This window comes from Tympanuchus pallidicinctus, unplaced genomic scaffold (genome assembly GCF_026119805.1).
Source record: "Tympanuchus pallidicinctus isolate F22 unplaced genomic scaffold, pur_lepc_1.0 scaffold19, whole genome shotgun sequence".
Taxonomy (NCBI): Eukaryota; Metazoa; Chordata; class Aves; order Galliformes; family Phasianidae; genus Tympanuchus; species Tympanuchus pallidicinctus.
In genome coordinates this window covers 9,970,689-9,994,202 of record NW_026294710.1, presented here as the reverse complement: position 1 = coordinate 9,994,202, position 23,514 = coordinate 9,970,689, and the positions used below count along the sequence as shown (strand labels likewise).

General features: G+C 39.5%; 1 protein-coding gene across 6 annotated transcripts in view; it reads right to left on the bottom strand.

Annotated features, from left to right (window-relative positions):
- GRM3 (glutamate metabotropic receptor 3) overlaps positions 1 to 23,514 on the bottom strand; it is a 108,718-nt gene that overhangs the window by 20,635 nt on the left and 64,569 nt on the right. For all 6 annotated transcript variants that reach the window (XM_052681025.1, XM_052681027.1, XM_052681023.1 and 3 more), the window contains one exon: positions 12,806 to 13,661. In XM_052681025.1, coding sequence (XP_052536985.1) covers positions 12,806 to 13,661 — 856 coding nt within the window. The remainder of the gene's footprint in view (positions 1 to 12,805; positions 13,662 to 23,514) is intronic.

Here is a 23,514-nt window from a genome sequence, read left to right as displayed (position 1 = left end):
TTCCAAGCTTGTAGACAAGGCTTTTTATTAGACCAGTCTATAGATGGAAGAAGTGCAAGAAGAACAAGCTTTCAGGTACAAGGCCATTTCATTTGGTCACTGGAAAATTTGCTCAATAATTTTGACCTTCAAATGTTTTGAAGGAACAGCTCTGCTTGGTTTTCAGTATATCAGATTTTTATTTCCTTCTGGAAACAGTCTCACTTTGCAAAGAGCCTCATTACTATCCATTTGCAGAGCGATCGCTGAGAGGTTTTTTTTTTTTTTCTTCTTTAAAGATATGTAGTTTGGAAACAGAAGGCCCTGATGAAGATGCAAGACAAGATACAAAAAAGATGTATTATGCCAATTTTTTTTCCCAGCTATGTCGGCAGTTTAATAAAGGTATTGATTTTTTCTATGAATCCCATGACTCTATGCTGTTATTTTTGTTAAGAAGCTGCTGCAAACTCTCAGCAATCACCCTAAAAATTACTAATCATGAGGAAATTTGACAAGTGAAATTGTATTTCCAATAGGAGAAGAAAGCAATGAAGTAGTGAATTCTAAGGAAACCATCTTTTTGAAATAACCAAAGCTGAAATTTATAGAACCTTTTGTGGAGATAAAGGCATCATAGGATTGTTCAAAGTTTGAATAAAGAAATAATACTGTAATGAAACACACATTGCAATCTTTAGCTTAGGCACATTATGCAGCTCAGTTATAGCATTTCATATAATGTTGATGGATGACAAAGAAAACTTGGAGTTCAGCTGAAAGCATAAATGTTCCATGCATTTTATTTTATAAGATTCTGCAGAGGAGCATTTTTCTCTGTGAATACAATATGCATGCGAAAAAAGTGGCTGATATTTATTTAACTTAAATTTTGCCAGGGCATCTATTCTAGGCTTGTACATTTCTTACAGAACTCCTGTACTGTGTGAAGAAATAGGTTAAAGAAGCTGGCAGTGTTGAATTTTGGCCAGTGTGAAGAAATCATCAAAGTAGTACTTTCAGATAGTCCCCTGCATACATTAAGTGTGACAGCCTTTGTAAAAGGTTGAGTCTGGATTATTCTTTTTCCTCATGTCCATACAATAATACAATAGCTAGAAATGTATATCTACTAAAATGGCTCGTTAAGTCAATATTCAATAAAGTATATCTTATGAATGACCAAATGCTGAGTCAATCAATCCAGATGTGAAAGTGGTTTCTCCCAACAACAAATTTCAGTAAGGAGATAGTGAGATGAAGGGTAAGAACACTCCTCTTTTTGTTTTTTTTCCCACACATATCACACACCAGCTACAAGAGCAGCACATCACCTCTCCCAGCATCCTCATTGTTCACTGGAGCGCGTTATTCTGCAACATGCACGCTGCATGTCCTATTAATACTTGCAAATTCTTCTGCTTTCAGGTGGAAAAGATAAAACTGGGAGCACAAAATAATTTTTGCTCATGTTTTGCTCCAATGAATCAGTTCAGCAACAGCAGCAGCAATCACTGGACCTCAGGGAAAGATGTGAAAAGAAATGTTGATTTGTTTGCCTGTTTAAAGGTTGAAGCAGAGACTCATTGATAGGCTCAGACTGATAAAGTATTTCAGAGATCTAGAAGGCTCACTAACAGTACTGCCTCAAATCCTCTTCTGACTTTTATAAAGTGCCCTTAGGATGATTTAAAAAAAAATCTTTCAGTTACTACACCGTTTATTAGCCTTGATGCATTAATTCATATACACATGCAAATGCAATAGGAGTTTAACATACTTATTTCAGAACTTTTTTTGTAACAAATCCTGACAGCGTCATACCTGTCTTATTTGGCACCATCAGGTGGAGGTCTGTCATTGTCCAGTGGGCCTATGTACTGAACTGGCGTCAAGATCTCAGTGCAGAGATCAGCTGCTCCACCACTTAGAACCATGCACAAATATTATGGAAAAAATCAACTTTTGGAGACTCTATAGGTAAAATTTACTTGGTGCCATGTTTTTTATTTTCAAGAACATTAGGATCACAGGATATATAGTTACTTATGTCTTTGCTGCCTAGACTGGCAGAGGCCAGCAAGTCCACCTAATACACTTGTGCATATGAACAAATATTTTCTCATGTTCTGTAGTAAATTCAAGACCAACTGTGAAATGTAAAGAATCACAAATAAAGTATTCCCAAAGGAAGAGAGTAGGTGAGATCTGTAGCTGAAGCAGAGAAAGATGCTTGAGGCTCTAGATATACAAGCACACACAAAGAGTCAGTTACTGATCACTAAATGAATTCAACCTTGGAAACAAGAGAAGAGAAGGCACAATCAAGGGAGAGAAGTACATTTATACAGCATATGCAAAACATCCTGTGTATGGTGAAATGATAAAGGAGATAATGAGTAGTTACAAGGACTTTAATGGCTTCTGCAAGAAAGGGAACAAAAGAAAGATGGAGAAAAGAAATACTCTCTCCTGTGGCTGTCTCCTGGCCATGGGTGCTGTAACTGATCAGTGCTGCTACCATAACATTATGAGATTATCCCCCCTCTTCTGTAGAAAAAAGATTACTGCCTTTTGATTTATTGTTCACTACATTCTGCTAATGTGAAATCAACAATAATTCATCAAGTAACTTTAATTAGGTGTAAAAACAGTGAGTTTTTTTGAGAGTATATGTGCGTGTATGCACGTGTGTGTGCTTTTTCTGATCCAACCTTCCCATACAGGAGTGTGGTTGATGATGTGGCACCGTATTGAAGAAATACTGATGCACCTATTACAAATCACAGTCCATCCTTAAAATCCATATGCTCTCAGCCATGGCATTACACAGAATTTCTGTGACAAACACTTTAAGTGTAAGGACTTTCTTCAAGTCTGTGTTTCACCCAGTTTTCTCATTCTGATAGTTTCCCCGTTTCCACTCAGCACAGAGCTTTTCCTCCTCTGGCTAAAATTAATGCATTTTCTTAGTCAAGCCTTGTATTTCGGCCACAGAAGTGGCAACTATTTCATACGTACAAAGGAATTGCTGTATTAGCTTATTCTCTCGTGTACTAAATTGTCAGGAATCTGTGTAACAGCAAACAGGAACATGTTCTTCATGAAACTTCTACTGAGCAGAAAAAGGATTGCACATTCAAATTTAGTGACAGTTCCGAAGTACTTTTGAATTACTCCTATAGGAAAAGTGATAAATATATGTGTGCCATTAGACCAGAAGAGGTACGGTAGATAATTCATGTATTGGCAAGTAGGAAGATGGACTTGTAATGACAAAAGTAAAACTGTAGGAGATGAAAAGTGAATGCAAGACTGAGGGGCTTGGCACTTTGGAGCACCTCTGCTTTCTTTTTGTTGAGTATTGGCAGCCATCATTCTCAATACCACCACTCAGCTCTATGTTGTTCTTACGGGCTTAAGTGTAAGGGAGTTCTGCTACGCAGACCCTACAGTCCAACTTAAAGATTTTAGTAATATTTTATGATTCATATACTTCAATTTTAAAGACTTATATTTAGAGAAATCATCATTGTGACTTGCAACTGAACCTCTTTATGTCCCAGTGGTGGGCAGCTGAATGGCTTCTAACTGCTGCTGCATGGAGCAAAAAGTGAGAAAGCAAATCAAAGGATATCTCCTGTGACTGAGACATGCTCTAGGCAGAGTTCTGTGGACAGTTTTTTATAAGTTTCTCTGATTCTGATATCCCTGTTCGTGAATGTGTGTGCTCTTCCTGCTGCCTCGGAGAATTTTAACATTCTTTGTATTCATTTTGTATTCATCCTCAGACAAAATATGTTTTCATGGCAGGAAGAAAGGAACACAAGGAAATGACTCACCCAGATAACAGCATTGAAATATCTTTTTACATTATATCCTGTATCTGCTAACAAAATAGCCATAAATATTGCAGTGATGCCAAAGCAGACATTCTCTGAAATGTTTTTAGAGGTGTTTAGAAATTTGGATCTAACAGATGAGGAAGAGAAAGAATGTCACCCTTGAACACATTTCTCTGCCAAGTTCATCCAGTTTGCAGCTGATGGGAGTTACGTAGAAGGTCAATTTGTGAAGAGTGCTCTTACAGAGTTTTTTTGGAAGGTATACTTTGGTTTGGATCTGCAAATCCTTGGCTCAGCCATTGTTTCTGCACTGGGAGTTAGAAATAAGCAGCATCAAAGTTGAAGGCAACAGAAGAAAGCTGAAATAGGTTCACATGCTCATCTGGACCGCAGTTTAACAGGGCCAAATACAGCAGTCATCTTGTGGCAGATTTGCTTGGAAATGTGTTATATAATGATTTAGAGTTCAAGATCTGCATCTACATTTCTTCACTGGAGTGGGCTGAAGGCTGTGTCATGTTAGTGCAGCTATACTGGTTTGGTATGAGATCCCATTAAGTCAGTGTTAGCCTGAGAATATCTTTGCAATGTGCTTTCTGTGAAGAAAATGTCTTCAGGAATGAAATGATACGAAGGAGAAAAAATATTTTTCTATGCAAGATGCTTTCAATGTTACCTTTCTAGCATAACTATTAGCTGCCAAGAGAAAGAGAGATTTGGTAAAAAATTATGTAGCATTGTGTTATTTTTGGAACTAGCTATTTGAGTGTATGATTTCTGTGGGTTTTTTTCTTTGTTTGGTTGGTCGGTTGCTTCTTTTTTGCATTTCCTTTTGCAAAAAGCATTTTCTCTGAGAAGTCCCGGACACACCTGGATTGCATAGAAGGCTGTTTATTTTCCCATTATGTCGCACTGTCCTGTTGCATCCCTATGCAAAGTACTGTGTCCTTGTCCTCATCCTTATTAATACTGAGTACAGCCTCTCACCATGTGCATGAGACTAACTAAGAATACCTCTGGAACTGCTCTGTAGAAATTAAGAGAACAGAACATGGTCATTCTGTTGGCTTTTCAGAGCCAAATTAGATATTAAAATGTGAGAAGAAGGAATCCTGAACAAGACTCTTTCCTCACATGATATCTTGCCCTTCAAGGTGACAAAAATTAGCAGCTTTCCAGTTGCATGTATATTCTTGCATAGGTCAAACTGTGTGAACAATAAGAATGGAATTCTATGGTATTTCCAGAGCTGTCCCCTGTAGAGACTCATGGGACAGGAAAATGAGTGTGCTTGGCTGGGGGATGAAGAAGCTGCCTGCATCCTCCTGCCCCTCCAAGCGCTTTGACTGTGCCCAGGTGTTTGGGATTCACATGACATTTGTCAGTGGAACAAAAGATGAAATAATAACTATTATAAAACTAACAGTAGGCAAACACAGAAAGTCTGTGATTTAGAGAAATTAGGTTACCGAGCCTTCTGTCTCTCAAATATGTGATCTGAATGAAAATCGTTGCTCAGTTTTTAAATCATGTGTTGCTCCATAAACATGATGTCTAATCTTATCCTCATTTATACACCCCCGTGGCACTGTGTGATATATAGATTTGTGAGAGGTCTAGAGGCTACTTCATTAATATGAATGAAGCTGGCTAGAAGTCAGATGCAAGGCAGTACAACAAGTTGCCCAAAGAAGTTGTGGATGCCCCATCCCTGGTGCACATGACCAGACTGGATGGGTCTCTGGGCAGCCTGAACTGATGGGGAGCAACCAGCCCACAGCAGGGGACTTGGGACCGGCCTTAAGGGCCTTAAGATCCCTTCCAACCCAAGCCATTATATGATTCTAGGAGTCTATGATTTGGTGGCTGTTTATGTTCAGTTTTTTCATAGAGAAACTGAAGTGATTGTATGAATAACAGATTAGAAGAAAAAAAAGAAATGAAGAACTGCTTGTTATTTTAGGGATGTGAAGGCACTTTCACCTAAGTATGCTGTTGTAAGGATTTAGAGGCCAATCTGTATGGTGGTTTCTGCAGGCTTTCCAGAAATGGCAGCTAGCTGGGAGAAGGTCAAATCTAACATTCTTCCAGAGTCTTCCTGGAAAGTTATTTCTTCTTTGTGTCTTGCTAAAGCTGCATTTCACTTCTTGTTCATGGAAGCTCAGTGCCCAGAATGGTGACAACAGGCAGAAATACTTTGTGCTTGAATCAGCAGGGAAGTAATAGTCAGCAGAATTCAGCCTCTGCTGTTGGAGCTCAGCTGAGCTCATCTCAGGAGGTGAGAATGGAATTCAACCTCTGCCCCTGCACTCTCAGGCCAATTAGTGTAATTAGTACCAAATAAAAGCATGAAAAAGAAGTGTTTTATGATGATCTCTGACTAGATAATAGCTCCCATTAATAGGTAGGTTACTGGCCTACCATCATGGCAAGAGAAGTTACAATAAAAATTTTATTTGGATCAGAGAGCAGATCACATTATTTGCCGCTATGATATCTAAAACCTAAGCTAGAGGATAAAATGGTTCCATATCAAAATGGTGGTTTTTTTTAAAAATAATTTCAGCCCATTTACATCTGTTAAGCCCTGAGCAATTTGATCTGATCTTGCAAGTTACCCTGCTTTGAGAGAGAGTCTGAGCTAAAGACCTCCAGATATCTCTTCTGACTTGATTTATTGTTCAACTATATCACTCTAAAAACTATGGGTCTATAATATACACTTATAATTAGATATGCATGTATCATAGAATCATTAAGGTAGAAAAGACCACTAAGATCGTATAGTCCTACCACTGAATCACAGAATGGCTTAAGTTGGAGGGATTCTTAAAGATTATCTAGTTTCAACACCCGTGTCATGGGCAGGGCTGCCAGCCATTAGATCAGGCCATCCATCACTACTCATCCACACCATGCCCACTGAACCATATCCCTCAGTGCCACACCTGTCCTTTTCTTGAGCACCTCCATGGAAAAGAGTCATAGAATCTTTAAGGTTGGAAAGATAAGTGTGTATCCATGTATATAAACAAAATCCGTACATATGTGAATATATAAACATATTAAAAGACTTAGGAAGAGCTAAGCAAAAGAGTTCTGCACAGATACCTCTCGGAGTCATGAAGTTTCTGCAGAGAAAGACACTGCAGATCCACAAGAGCAGCTACATATGCAGTGTGGCAGTTGGAGGAGGGAAACAGCAGATAGGGATATCGGAAAACCATCTTGATATCTGTCAAAATCTCACTAGAACTCCATGCATATGTACCAATCTAACTCTAATGTAGAGAAAAGTATGGGAAAATTCTCTATGTTCAACTGCTCTTTTACTCTGAAACAGCACATCTCAAATATGCTTTTAGAGACTTCCCTTGGATGCTTTCAAGTTTTTAAATGCTATGACACCTTTGTGGTCCCACAAGGTGGGAGAAAAGGCAGTAATTTTTCTTGCAAATCCTAGACAACATTTCACATATATTTTTAATGAGTATCTTGGGGAATTCACATTATTTTTGCTTTGATTTATTGACCTCAAATCCGTCATGTATTATACTTTGAAAACTTTTATGATTCAGAAGGAATTGGATGCTTTTTCCTATGAACAATTCATCTTCAAGTGTAAGTGTTGATTTGGTTTATATTACATACAAGCATCACAGGGAAGTTCAGCAGGACCTTACAGCTGACAGAGTGCAAAGAAGATCTGACCTGATGAGCAGAAGCTCCCTGGGGAAGAAGACAGCGGGTCTGTCTGCTGCACGGCCTGGGATATCAGATCTAGCTTTATTCTGCATGTCTACCAACGGGTATTCTGTGCTGTAAATTTATATCTGGCCTTTGAAGTTTCTGCATCTGTACTCTGCTGGTGACAGCACTCACATCATTTGTTCATGCCAGCCTTGTAGGACACTGAGCTATAGAGTGGACCATTTACAGGAAATATTTATGACTAAATACCAGAGCAGGGACCTTGCAGTGCCCTTGTGCTCAGAACTGAAGTGACATCAGCCTGTTACAGAACATAAATTTTTAAGCTCTTTCCTACATAGGTGGGATGCATATTGCAGAAATGGCCTGTGAATGTATTTTCCCACTGCAGCAGTGTGCAAGAGAACATGTGAAGGCAAGTTCACATTTTATTTTCATACTATATGGATGCTGACTGAGGCAGAGAAAGAAAAATTAACCACACAAAGGAATGTAGGGCCAGATGGCAATAAAAATGGTGTCATAAAATCCAGTGGATGAAAGGTAACAAATCAGACCTGAAATTTTCAACCTCTTTTTCATATCAAATGATCATTCTGTTCACCCACAGGACAGAATTTTGCCGAATATGAGCAATGATGTAGACTTTAGACTGATGATGTAGACTTTACTACAGCAGCAGAGCAGCATGATTAACATAATATGGGGAGGAACATAGAGTAATACAATCACTAAGATTGGAAATTATCTCTAAGATCATCTAGTCCAATCACCAACTCATCCCCACTATGCCCATTAACCATGTCTCTCTGAGCCACATCTACATGTTTCTTGAATGCCTCCAGGGTTGGTGACTCCACCACCTCCCCGGGCAGGCTGTTCCAATGCCTCTCCACTCTTTTTGAAAAGAAATCCTTCCTAACATGCAACTTGAACCTCCCCTGGCACAACTTGAGGCCATTGCCTCTTGTCCTATTACTGTCACCTAGGAAAAGAGCCTGATGGACTCTCCTTTAGCTGTGGAGGATGAAATAAGTAGGACAAGACACTGAATGCTATAAATGTGGGTGTTGCCTAAAATTGGTACCAATCTGTTGTTGTAGTTCTTTTCTGTTTGATCCCAGTGGCTTAAAGGAGTTGAAACATTTAGCACTGGTTGCTGTACTGACATCTCTATCTGTCAGAGAAGGTGGGCTTCTGGATATGTGGAACTTTGCCTTCTGCTGGGGCCAGTCCCCAGATTCACACCTTCCTTGAGAGTCCGCTCTGAGTTTATTCCTCACTGTCTTCTATGGAGCTCTTTGCTTTAGTCTGACACTGTTGTAGTGGCAATAAAAGCTAACAGCCTCTTGAACCACTGTCTCCTTATCAGCAGAATAGCATCACGATTCGTAACGTCAAATGCTGCACTTGTGTTTGTTCTCAGGAAGGAACAAAGAGCACAGGAAGGCCAAGTGGATGAACCAGCATATAACTCCTTGAAAGCCCAAACAAGCACTGAGATGGTGTGGCTATATTTACTTGTTGGCCGGTCTTTGTATTCTCAGATCTTGCTGCTGGAACTGGGTACTGGGAATAAACAGCTTTCCCTTAGAGAAAAGATTCAGGATAACACATTTGTCATCTACATCTTATTGACTTGTAAGAGAAATATGTTCTCTGTGTATGTCGCAGAAAATAAGGAAGGAAATTTCAACTTGCTTGCATGCCACTGCATTCAGTTATTTCAGTTTAAGGAACAGGGAGAAATAAGTAACCCCCCAGAGGTGTTTATGAAGTACCTGTCACACAGCATGTCAGTAGCAGCAGTGGCACGGGAGTGCACAAATCCTGACCAGTCCTCTTCTCCAACCATGCTATCAGCTGGTGCCTGAGTATTTCCCTACAGATCCCATTACTGCTGTGCCTGGGAGGCTTACCTCAGGCTTTTAGCCAAACAGCAGGTGAGAATCTCAGTTGCTCAGCTCCTTCTGTTGTCAACTGAAAGAGATATAGGGGCAAATCATATCTCACGTGGTCTGAATTGCCCTTTGTGAGTGCTGATCCCCTCCATTAACTATAATTGATGAATGGCTGAAACTAATTAACACATATAAGGTAAATGTCTACAATTGCACAATGTCACACTAATCACATAATCGAATCCTGTCATTTGCCCAAACTGGTGTGTTTGAATGTATTGGGAAGATGGGAGAACACGTTCAGGGCCATTTGTCAGATGTTTTCATGGTAAGTTGCAAGATGCTATCTTCTGCATGTTTATGCATGCAAAGCTCAGCTATCTATGCCTTTCAGCACTGAAGGCATCTCTTAAATAACCATTTGTGTGTGTGAGCAAACATGGTTGTCACTTTTGTTTATTGCCTAATTCTTTCATTGAGTGTGTATCGCTATCTAATGCTAAAGAAGTGAGAGGTCAAGGGGAAAAGATTTCAAACCAAAAGAGGACAGGTTTGCACTGGATATAAGGAAAATATTCTCAATGATAAGGGTGGTGAGGCACTGGAAATGGGTGCTGAGAAGTGGTTGGTGCTCTATCCCTGGAGGAACTCAAGGTCAGGCTGGATGGAGCTCTGAGCAACCTGATATAGCTGTGGTACCTCTGTTCATTGCAGGGAGTTGAGCTAGATGATCTTTAAAGGTCTCTTCCAACTCAAACCGTTTATGATTCTAAATGAGAAAAATCAGTCTGACTTGACTGTAGGGTAGCTAATGGGCTGGTGGCATCCATGCTATCCTCACTCTGGACTGAGTATGTGTTCTCAGTTTTGGAGCTGGAAATATGAAAGCATGGTTGATCAAATGTTTGTTGCATTAGCAACACACCCAGAGAATTTCTTCAATCAGAAAATAGCAAAAATGAGTCCTTGGTCCTGTGCAAATCAATGACAAAATTTGTATGTATTAAAATTTCACGTTATTGAAAAGAAGTCATAGGAGACTTGCTGATTCTTTCACTACTTAAAAATCACTCATCTGATTTCAAAGGCTGCAGACAGTACAAGTGTGAATTAACATCATAATGGGAGAACTGATAACAAGGCAACCAGGGATGAGCAAATCATGCTGTAAACTACCAATAATACATATGGAACAAAGCCTTTGGAAAAGAACTCTCCATGATTTCTAACAATTTAAACTGGAAATCAACTGAAAGCAGGGTTCTTCAGAGTTTGAAAGACTTACTCACTGACTTTTAAAACAGCTCATTCGATTCTAAAAAGCTATCCTTTTTAAAAGTTGCAAAATGACAGGCTTTGAATGTTTTTTTTTTTTCAGCTTGGCAGCTTCAATTTCTAATTCTTAAGTATAAACTATTTCAGTCATCATGACAGTGAAATTTTCTGTCTGTATCTAAATTATTTCTTTTCCTGGAGTTTTGGTCAAATAAAAAAGTAGATATCTTGGCTTTACATCTAAATGCTGAGTGGGAAAAAGTTTGAGTGCTTAAAAATATATGCACGACAGAAAAATTTTTGGGAATCAACCAATGGAGCTAAGAATAGTTAATAATGGACTGGAGAATGTATGTACTTAAATCCAGAAAAATCAGATTATGTTTTCAAATTATTGATGTTCAAGTTATTGAATTGAATGAATGCACTGGGTGAGTACATTGGGGTAGGTTGTTACTGTCCTAAGTAACCTCAAGATAGTCAGATATCTTTGGGGATCAATGTAACCAAAATATTTTCTATGTTCTAAGTGTGATATGGAGAGGGAGGAGACATGGTGATTATTTCTAATTTTCCATGGCTCTAATGATGAAAAGACTTTTATGCTGTTTTCTGTGAGACACAAAATTAATAGATAAATCAAATACAATTACAGCACTTCATGTGATATATGTACGTTGACTATACCTCCATATATGAGATGGTATGTGACTGTTCTCACTGACGTAGCAGTCTTTAGGAGGAGACAAAACAACATAACATACACAAACATCATGTGGCTCTGGTCACGTGTGTTGCTTCATCTGAAGTGCATGCAACACTCAAATGAGAGTTTTAAAACATATCAAATTCCAGCTGCTCTCTCTGAGAACATTATTATTCCTTATGATTGAACCTATATTACCAGAGCATGTCTAAGCTCATGCCCTTTCCTGAATCACCTCCTGTGGAATAAGGTAAGATGCAGGAAATGACCAGTCCCTTCTGCCCTTCCTTGATTTCTGTGGTAAAGAAATCAAGGCATGTGGGATTCATGAAGCCTGGAATACTCTAAACAAATCAACTAGTAAGATGCTGGGAGGCCATAGCACCTTATAGTGAATGAAACACTGAGTTCCAATTTGACAGTTTCACATAATTTCTAATATTACTGTTGTACTTTTACTGATGGTCTCTTGAGATTGACCATGTTGTATGATGTGTATTTGCCCTTCTATACCTCTTGGAGCTAGTTCTCACAGAAAGCACCGTGTGATGTTCCCTTACTAGCAGTTCGTCAGGCATATATCAGTTTAATAATACATAGAAATGCAAGCTCAAAGAAAATGCTTCAGCAGAAAATTGGGCACATAACAATTAGAGGGCATGATGCTTGTGACCTACTTAGCCTTGTATGGTGTAACATTAAAAGCAAACATAAACCCAGTCATTTGTGATGGCCAAAGCACAGACCTGTCTTATGCTGCACAACCAGTCCTTGTGAGATTTGCTTTTATCATTACCAGATCACCCACTCTATGACTCTTTTGTGCACATTTAATCTAACTTTTGTACTTGGTCATAAAGTTTGAAGACCTTTAGCACAGATTATAACTCTGTCCCACAAATTTAGATATTTTTTACCTATCTGATTTTAGAGCAGGAATCGCTGTTTTACTGTTTCAAAGGCATTGGACATTGTTTAGGGTCCAAATACTAGAAGGCCAACTCTTGGCATAGTCGCAGTGGCAACTGCCTAATGTAGCAAGTGGTGAAATGATCACTGACCCTGAGACATGCCCAGCAAAAGCCAAACTGGCTATGAATGAAATGGAGACTGGTGTCCAGAAGTGTATGGGATGGATGGTAACATTTGCAAGACAACTGTTGCCACCTCCATCTCATCCTATTGCTGAAAACAACACCAACCTGATTTATATTTTTCAGGTTCTCATCGTGCTTTCTTCCTGTGACAAGAGTAGCCTTCCTTAAATATAACCCTTGTTTGAACCCTAATTAGTAGCTAATAGGGAATTTAGCTTGCTGTTACTGTGACCAATGAATATTTCGTTAATTACAGTGATGTTGTGTGTGCACTGAAAGCAAAGTTATTACCTGTAAAGTTTACTTTCAGGAGATAATCTTTGTACAGCTTCTTGCCATCCAGATGTTTCATAGCATCACACAGTTTGGTGGTGTTTGGACACAGAGTCCGCTGCATTTTATGCAAAGCATGGGCCATCGCATACACAGCATTCACAACAAACATGATCTTGGATTCTTGCTCATAATTGGAACTGTTGATGGTGAAGTGCTTGTCACAAGTTTTTTTGTGGGGCTTTCGATTCTGGAGATTACACTGGAATTTTTGCTCCCAAAAGTCCTTGAACCAGGGGTTTCGTCTGTTATTGTATGGACTGAGGCTTTGGAAATACCTGTCAAACTCTTTAACTGGATGGGAAGCAAGCTCCAAGGTTATTGCCCCAGAGGCTATATGCTCATTACCTTTGACAATACTCTCTTGTGCTCCCCATCCATCACTGGCAATCCAGGTGAAGGAAACATTAAAGCGATTGGCAGCTGCAATGAGCTCCCGAGAGTCATCGCCTCGCATGAACAGCACCACCACTCTGGCATTGGGTTTCTGCAGCAACTCTCTGATCACACCATCATAGGACTTTCTGATGTTGGATCGTCCCACTTTCTCAGAGGTGGCAATGCAGATGTTGCGGAGGCGAGCTTCCTGCTCAAAGGCTTCAATCCCCGTCTCCCCATAGTCTCCTTCTGAAGCAACCGTTGACACGTAAGTCCAGTTGAAGAACCGTAAGATTTCAGCCATGGCTTTTGCTTGGTAGAAGTCAGGGGGCACTGTCCTTGCAAAATAGTCATAACGGGATTTGTCACTCAGCTTGGCACTGGTGGAGGCATAACTTATCTGGGGGATCTGGAAGAGTCTGAGCAAATTTGCCACCTGCAATAAAAGAGAATAAAATATTTTTAAAGGATGATATCTATATAAATATATAGGGGAAGTAATAAGTAGTGATTTTTAATAAGACGTGTTCGGACAATCAAAGGTTAAGAATGTTGATAGAGGATACTGGTAATATTCTCTTGTGACTGCAGTATACTGCACATGTGCTAAATATCTGTTCTGCTGTCCAGCTGTCTCCTCAAAATCCTTTTTGGGCTGCATCTGCAACAGAACCTTTATTTCTGTCAAGTTGAGTTTGTTTAAACCAACAGAGAATTAAATAAAAATGGCTGATAAAATTCTGTCTCAGCTTATGCTCCTTACTAAGGTGTGGAGTTTTGCATGTCACCTGTTCAGAGCTGTGATTCTTCTTCTCCAAAAATCAAGGCAGTTGATGAACAGATACACTTAGAAAATATGCAAATTTCTGATTTATGTAAATATCATGGATACATATGTACAGACTTCTTTCACAACACTTTCTGACCTCGTTTATTCACATATTGAGTCACTGCCTCTCCTACTTTTTACTTTTTAAACAGTCTTCTGAGCTGTTCTGACTGTAGTCCTTATGCGATGGCAAATTTGTTGTGGGCTAGTTCTCCTCTTGTGATGCACTATGTAATATTGAAAGTAACACTTCCAATTTTATGATGCTCGCCTACCATGACAGAAGCAGATGTCTGTGATATGGAAGTAGAGGTTGAATCTTCCTACCAAAATTCCATCGCATTTTGTTGTGTGTGACAAATGACAGCAGAGGAGTGGTCTGACAAAATGGTATCTGACATGGAAGTGTGGAAGAAGCAAAGATGTGTCACTGAGTTCCTCCATGTGGAAAAAATTGCACCCACTGACATTCACTGACACTTGCTGAATGTTTACGGAGTCCAAACAGTAGATATGAGCACAGTGAGGTGGTGGATTGTTTGTTTCAGCACTGGTGACAGTGACACAAAAGACAACTCATGTTCTGGATGCCCATGCATGGCTGTCATACCACAAAATGAAGAGCATCTTGATCAGCTCATCTATGCAAATCAGTGGAATATGACCGGAGAACTGTGTACAGAGTTGAATATTAGCTTCAATGCACTGGGAATGGTGGTGGCAACATTGGAATATTGCAAAGTTTGTGCCAGATGATTCCCTTCAATACTCACACAGGAACAGGAAGAACACTGTACACAACTTTGTCAGGACTTATTGAAACAGTATGAAGCTGAAAGGGACAGTTTATTGGATCACATCATTATTGATGACGAGGTATAGTGTCACCCTATGAGCTGAGCCAGACTAAAGATGGCAGTCCAAAGAATGACAGCATGACAGTTCCTCAACAAAGAATAAGTTAAAGATGCAGCCCTCAGTGGCTGAAGTGATTTGCACTGCTTTTGGAATAGGAAAGGAGTGATCATTCTGGATTTGCTGGAACCTGAATGAACCATCCACTCTGACCACTACATCGCAATACTGACTAAGATGAAGTCTCAAAATCCCAGAGTCAGACCAGAGAAGAAGACCGTCTTTCTATTGCAACACGATAACTCCAGATCCCATACCAGTTTGAAGACCATAGGACACATTGCCAATCCTATCTCGACTGTCCTACCACACCCACTGTATAGTCTGGATTTAATGTTTTCTAGCTTCTATCTGTTTGGTCCCATGATAGATGGGCTGAATGGGGAACATCTTCCTAGCAACAGTGGGTCACCTTCACTGGTGCAGATTTTTGTGAGTGTGGCATGCAGTCTTTCGTTCATCACAGGAGAAAATGCATAGCTAATGGTGGCAACTAAGTTAAAAAATAATATTTTATAGCTGAGAATTTTCTCTACTGAATAGTGTTATTGTGCTCTTTGTAGATGTTGTTGTTTCCATAGAAATAAATAGGAGGCATTACTTTTGGAGCAACCTCCATAGAACAAGGCAAATTTTAAAAAATAAGTTGTCAGTAGCAAAACAGACAGCTCAGTAAAAATAGCCTAAATAATTTTTTTGCTTTCTGGTGTCCCCTATCTCTTGAGATTTTATAGATGTAAATTTTATTTTAAGATAACATTGCAGAAGTCAACTTCCTGCTGTAGTTCAGACTCCCACTGCAAACTGGTGTTTTCCAGATCAGAATCTGCTGCCTAACCATATGTGCACAGTGACTTTCACAACCCCCTGAGCTGTCTGAAACATGGGACCTAGGGAGACCTTGTCCTTGCCCCTCCTGGGGCAGTAGCAAGAAGCAGGCTCAGGTCTGTAGGTGTCTGTGGCCGGGTTGCTGATCCATGCCACAGTAAAATAGATATCTGAGAGAGCTTTTCTTTCGCTTAAACTAATATAAAGCCTTGTCTACTCTGCTTGGATAGTTTATTCTCAAGGGAAGCATGGGATATTGCCCTGTGGTGTTGCCTGAGGATGTAGGCCCATGTGGGAAATGCTGTGGCTAAATAAGTTATTGTCCTTCAGGTAACATCTGACACAGTCTTAACAACCTTGCTGGACGCTAACATGCAATTAACTGCCTTATACTGCAACAAAGGGATTTAATTTTTGTTGTGGACATTTAAAATAACAGATATAAAGCAATTGGGTTGGGCCAAGAGGCTTGTTTTTTTCCACCAGTGTGCAATGGATGGTCTGAGTATTGTCTAGCCTCTGTGAGTCGTAACTTTTGATTATGTGCCCATATATTCAGATGCTCATATGTCCTCACTCAAAAAGAGCACTTTGATTTGGTGATAAGAATGTCCTCTGTGCAGCTATTCAAGAGCATTTATTGCAGAACTGTGTGGTCTGGCATTGCTATTCTTGTTTCAGCTTATCCTAGCAGGAATTATTTTGTTTTAACTAGACCATAATAAGAATATATACACAGATTGTTATGCATTTTTCCCCCAAATTGGCCAATTTTGTACATAAAGTAATGTTATTCAGTGTGTAGTCAAGCCTTCACAGAAAGATAGTCCTAAGAAATACAGCATGTTATTTATTTATTCATTTCTATTAGTTTAAGCAGCAAAGCTATTTATATACAGGGAAACAGAACTACTGCCTCATTTCATAAGCTGTCTTGCACCCCAGAGGTCACTTTTCTAGCAATTCTGCTTCCTGTGTTACAGGGACAGGAAAACTTCTCTAATGAAATGCTCTTTGCTGTAAAGCTCTTCAGTGATGTCCAGATGGTAGATTTTTCATGGAAGAAAACAAACAAAGAATAAAAGAAAAGTCTGACTATTCGTAGAAGATGGTGACCCAGTGATTCCCAAGAGCTGTGACTGATGATGGAGGTCAAGGATGCCATATCTGTTATTAATTCAAATCAAGAAACTACTCTGGGAATTTTGAAGTTGCAATATTCCGACACTTTGATTTTAAGGACTAATTTTTCAAAGGAGCTCTGGCTAGTTCCAGAATAGTCCTGATTTTTAAAGCTCTTTCTGTGCTGACCTGAACATCTGATTCTGCAAATCAGGTCTTGACAGAATGAACAGCGAGATCAAAGTGCAGGCAACAGATTCAGAAGGAAGCTGATATTCTAAGGCTATGTTATGTTCTACAGTGTTCCAGTGTTGTGCTCTGCTGTGTTTAACTGTAGTACAGGACAGTGTAATATGAACCTGGGTTATGCATACTGTAGTACCAAGTTTGCACCACCTGAGGCTGCCTTGGGATGTGCACTATAGCTCGGAACTGCAGTGTAGATATAACGTTAGCTAAGTGAAATAATCTGTTTTGGCAAAGCTCCAGGCAGCAGTTTAAACAAGACATAGGGCATGCAATTAGAGGCTGAAATTGATATGTTGGCACTTAAATTGCGGTAGTAGCCTGTTTTTTTGGTTTTGTTTGTTGAAACTGATGGGTTTTGCACCTTTGAAAATGAAGCTGGATAGTCTTGTTGCAATCCCAAAGCAACAGCTTTGCACAGTTTGCTGTGAACAAAGCATGCCAGCTTCCAGAGTGACAGGAAAACTTTATCTGCCATCATGCTGCTGGATTTATTAGCATGGAGACTTTCCTGTGCTGAAGTGTCCAATGCATGTGAAAAACTGGTTGCTCTCACTCCATTGTCATAAGAAGCTGCCCAACATGAGCAGGGCAGAAAGTCCCATATGTGCCATATCTCTTGGCAGGAGCAGACAGCTATAGAGCTACAACTGTAAGGACCCAGCTCTGCCCTTGTTTAATCTCTGTATTGCTACTGCTCCATTCTGAGACCCTGTACATCAGGGATCATACAAATACTTGTGGGAAATGGGCAGTCTTGTTTATAACACTGAAAATGTCTTTGTAATTACTACATGCAAGGAGCAGTGGATTAGGAGCAGCTCTCAAGCACAAGAATTTGGCTTCCCATTGTGTTTCTGGCCATTCACTAGTCCTGATGATAGGATCAGGTAGGTAAGATCTGTGTGTATCAGAAACCCTGGTCTGTCTTTTAATTTATTGAAGGAGATTTACGAAGTCCCATCAAACATTTTGTCTATCACATGTAGAATTTTTTTTTTTTCCTGGTAATAGGATTTATTTCATTTTTTTAATTTGAAATTTTCCTTCTTCTTAGACTGTTTTAACGTGTATATGACCGGGGAACACAGGAAACACTTTGGAAAAAGAAAAATCTCTGAAGTGCTAGCACAGAAAATGTTTCTTCACAAGCATGTATCACACACTGGTTGGACAGAGGAGGTCACTTGTTAGATCGCAGTGCTCTCCACTTCTGAAACATTTTCCATGTGAGAATCTCATGATACTTAGCAAGATTTAATAAATCTAATTTCACAAAGCTCCTTTGAGACAGACAAGTACTGCTGATGTTGTTTCAAACGGATTGCAAATTAGGCTGCTGAGCAGAATGGGAGTGAGGTACAGGTAGATAGTGACTACTGAGAGACTGAAGGAATCACCATTTCACTAAGCGTCGGTCTGTCAGACTCATGGGCTCTACCATAACTTTGGCTGTTGTCTTGGCTTTCTGTAGGCTCAAGGTCATGTCTCTTACTTTGGGAACAGTTTGATCCATCCACATCAATACTTTCTAAACACTGCTAAAATCTCTCATTGTCCAATTTCTTTCTTGCGTTAACCATGGGCCAACATGCTGTAACAATCTATGACACTAAGGGAGGGAATGCCAGAAGCTGAAAGATGAAGGAGCTACAACTTGATGCAGTCTTTCCAATCTCTCAGAACTAGGTAGAGGATAGACAAGATGCCAGTAGCATAACAGTCCGAGAACTCACCCTGGTGAGTCCTTAACCAGCAGCTCAGCTTGGCCATTTTATCACTTACATGATTTATCACTTACACATGATTTGAAACTATTTGAGATGGGCAGGTTTCAGTGATGCAAATGTAGCCACCTAACTCAGAAAATATGTAAGTCCAGATTCTGATATGTTTTCAATAACAAATTAAAAGATTAAGTGCTATACTGATATTTGACTTGAAATGCCTCTATCAGTCTAGAACATCTTCTCTACAGTCTCCATCTAAAACTGGATATCACAGTGGTCTGGAATAGTATAAAAGGCACTATGAAATACAAACTTTATATGGGGGTCTTGTCACAACCTACAGAAGAAAATATTTAGATTCATCAGTAGCGCTGATATCCCTGTCCTTTTAATCATTAAGGGTTAATAGCCAGAAACTGAGCCAGAAGCAACCAACTTATTTAGGAGCGCCATCCCAACTTGTATTTGTGTGTAATCTGATTCATTACAGGACAGAAGCAATAGTTTTTATTCAGATTTCTCTATTTTTGATACTAAGAGATCTGTTTTCCAGTGCTAGTTTTTTTGTTTTCTAGCAAAATTCCTTCCAAAAAAAGAGATAACACATAAAATAAAACAAACATGAAATCCAATTTCTTTTTTTTTTTTCAGTTAACAGGAAACAGGAAAACTGTTTGTCTAGCTCTTCTGAATATTATGGCAACAAAGATAGAGAATTATAACTGAATATTTGCAGTGGACTCAATATGTGTCACATCTAGAGAAGCAGCGTTTGAACAGTGAAATAATTGCATCTATGAGAAGAACACTAGATATTGGCAACACTGACAGAATAATGTGTAGGACTTCTATGGACAACCCAGGAATATCTTTCTATATGCTTGTCCTGTGTAATCAAAAATAAGGCAAGGACATGCAGAGAGATGGTTTTCTCTGTGCAAATAATTGCTTGGAAATTGTTGTTCTTTCTGTACAATGAGCTGTCACGTATGCACTCTGCCTATGTGCAGCATTAGCTGTTGAAGTGATGTAAGCTTAGCACTAAGCTGGCACTCTGAGGAGAGAGTCTTGCAGAAGACCTTGATCTGGGCAAGACAGGTATTTGATTATGATTCTACTTAGAGACCTTGTAAACCTGACTATGAGTGACGCATGTCACATTTACAGATAATGATTGCCTTTGAGAAAAGCCTGATGGTTCAAAAAACACTAAAGGCTGGTGGTTCAAAAAGGATAAATGCAACCCTGGAGTCAGAAGTGAATACTGTTATTTGAGACGCATCATCTGTTGCATAAGTCCTACTAAGAAGGAGCAGAATGAGAGTTGGTGACACCAAGATGTCCTTAATGCATTCCTGTTCAGTTTCTCCTGCAGTTACATCATCCTTCCTCACATGGAAAACTGAAGGGCTCCCTTTTTACCTGAAAGTTCAGGTTTACACATTTCCACTTGCAATAGGAGAAAATGCTCACACAGAAAGAAAATAAACAAAAACAAATGAAAAACCAACCAACCAACCAACTGACCAACCAAGACTGCAGAGGAATGAATTAGCTTGTGATTTTCTAGGAAGCCATGGAGAGGAAGGTACCTACATTTATTTGGAACCGTTAGGGAACACACGTCTGGTGTAGTCTAGGCACTTTGAAAATCTCAACCCAGTGGACGCTCATTTTCTGAACGTGGAACAGAAACACTTAAAGGAGCAAACAACAAGAATCTGGCTGGGGGATAGAGGAAGGAGAGAAAGGACCAAGATAAAAGAGGGCAGAAGTTTGAAGGAAACGCCAAAAAGTTAGAAAGTGAATATATAACTTAAGTATTAGTGGCAGGTGGCCCACCTCACAGAATAGATCTTTTAGTAAGGATTTAGCCTTACAAGCGCAAAATCACCTCAGGCTATTGCACAGTTCAATGCAAAGCTATTCTGCACAGCACAAATGGCAGATGTGTAGCGTAGTCGTAGATGACCCCAGCAGCCTCTAGCACATGACCTGCCCATATCCTTATTGAGTCCATATGCAGGGAGACTGGACTCCTTACATTATAAGATTATTTCCTGCATTTAGTTTTTCCAATGCATTATTTTCCATATTGTGAAAATCACATGCTGTTCTCTGAGTTCTCTGGTTGGTGGACGGTTTATTCCTGAAGAAACAAAACAAGGGTGGTTTGTTTCACGTTCCAGGAGTCCCTGACAGAACAGTGTGGCTAAAGAGAAATGATAGCCAGGGAAATATAGCTAGTAAATGAGTACATAGTCTGAATTTACCACCAGATGGTCACTCACTTTGGAGAGAGACTTTATCTGTTTTGATAACAGTAATTTAACTTTAAATCTTCTCTTGTGGTTGTTGCTAGTTTACTTGAGACACAACAAGGATTCACAGGAAGACAGCTGGGCAGTGGTTTGCACTCTGACATTTTTTTCTGGACGAATCTTTAAATGGGAAATAACCTCTGTGACTGTGATTTGGAGGTCTTGTGCGTCAAGATCAGAAAGGAAACTTCCCGAAGGGCTGAAGCCCTGTATAAATAGGAAGGCAGTGGATGCACAGTTACAAGGCCCTAAAGGAATGTCTTAAGGATTTTACAAGTGCTGGCTGTAGGGAGTGCAGCCTGATCTTCACTTTGAGAAGACAAGACCAGGTTGTAGAAACAGAGTATTGTGTGTGGCCAAATCTAGGACTCGAGTACTCATATTGCTGCTTACACATGCATACTCCCCACAGAGCTGACCTGAGTATTTTAAACATGGCATATGGATTATCTGTGCAGGTGCTCCCCTATGCAAACAAACAATGCTTTTTTTCTCATCCTTTTTTACAATGTCATTGAACATCCCTAAAGAAAATAAGTCTGAAATTTCTGTTGTCAGATAGGAGATGTGAATAATTGGACTTGATTAAAAAACTATTTTAAAGCAAAATTAAGTTCTCCGAACTTTAGAGAATGTACCTTCTGATCCCAGAATCAGCTCGACTCAGATATTTTTACTGGGAAAAAAGCTTTTTTACATGAGCCTTTTCAACAACTGAGAAGCCTGGCTTGGGTTTTGAGGGATCAAATGCTGTGCAGATTGGGCTCAGCGCTAATTTAAACACATCATCTAAAAACTAATTATCCAGATCGTCATTAACGATAATAGCCTAGTCTGACCAGAAAATAATTAAGCATTCTGCATTCTCTTGTTTTTCTCTCTGCAAAAAGTGCCTATTGCGCATACCGACTCAGTGGGGAAGGTGTTCATTGCTGATTTACCAATAAATTCTTTTTTCCTTGGTGAAAGGATAATGAAAGAAACAGAAATCAGACAGCAGGAGCATCATGAAGTGATTTTGCAGACAGCTGTCCAGACAGAAATCTGGTGAGGGAAGGTGAAAGAGGTGAAGAGAAGGTTTTGAAATACAATGACAAATTCATTGTATTGCAAAAAAATAGGAAAAAAATAGGAAAAAAAAAAAAAACCAAAGAAAAATAACAGAAATAATTTCTTGTCTGAAGAGCTCAGCACGGTATATTTTCAAGCTGAAAAGATGTGCAGTGGACTCTAAGATGCTTACAGCTCTTGAGCAAATGAGAAGTACTCGAGAGGGCTACAATGGAAAGCACTCAGCACCCTGAGGACAGCCTGGAAGTGGGGGAGCAGGGAGGGCTGAGTCTCATGCTGCACCTTCTAGATGGAGAGTTCTCATGTTTGATAGGGGAGTGATGGCAGCTGCTGTTGAAGCTGCGGTATAGAGGTGACAGTCAGAAAATGTGATAGTCTTCTGGCATACTATCAAAAGATTTGTTTTTAGTGCTCTGAAGTTCTTATATCTTCAGGCTTGAGTCTGCAGTACCTGCTCCTTTTGATAGGGATTTTTTCTTTCGAAACAGAAGTCATGACTGGCTATCTTAACAACATGAGCAGCATTATTAAATCTTTTCTAGGTAGTTTGAGTTCTAGAGGAAAGCTAGAAGAGATAGACTGGAGAAGAGCCAACCTAATCGATGTCAAGGTGAAGTAATCTACTAAATAGTTCTTTTCTAGCTGGAAACTTTGGCATACTGAGTGATTTGTGGACCTATTTATTTTTCTGAAAAGATATGCAAGAAAGATATTATGTTTGAACAACTATTGGCAACTACACAAAGCAAAGCATAGCATAGGTGTTTCTGTTAGATATTGCTGTTGTTTCATCCTTCTTAATAAGTTTCAAAAATTGGGTGATATACAGGTATGCATTGCTGTTTTTCATGCGAACTGAATGAGACAGTCTCTTATTAAGACTTCTGATTTACATGTGACAGCTGTTCCAAACCCAAGCTTTTGGAATATGAGACATTGGTACATATATAATGTATTCAATGTGCATCGCATCCAATCTGCCACTTCAGATATGGATTTAATCTTACATCAGTGAGCACCAGGGACTGGCTTCAAAGAGACAGACTGACAGATGTTGTGTAAGAAGTCCCAGGACATTTTAAGAGTGTGGTGTGACCGCCTCAGAGCTTCTGGGAGGGAAGCTCTCTTCCATTCCCTCAATGGTAAATATTTCTATAGAGATGCCTTTTAGGCTACTTTATGTCTTTTTGACACTGTTGAATTTGGGGTGGACTGAGAAATACAGTC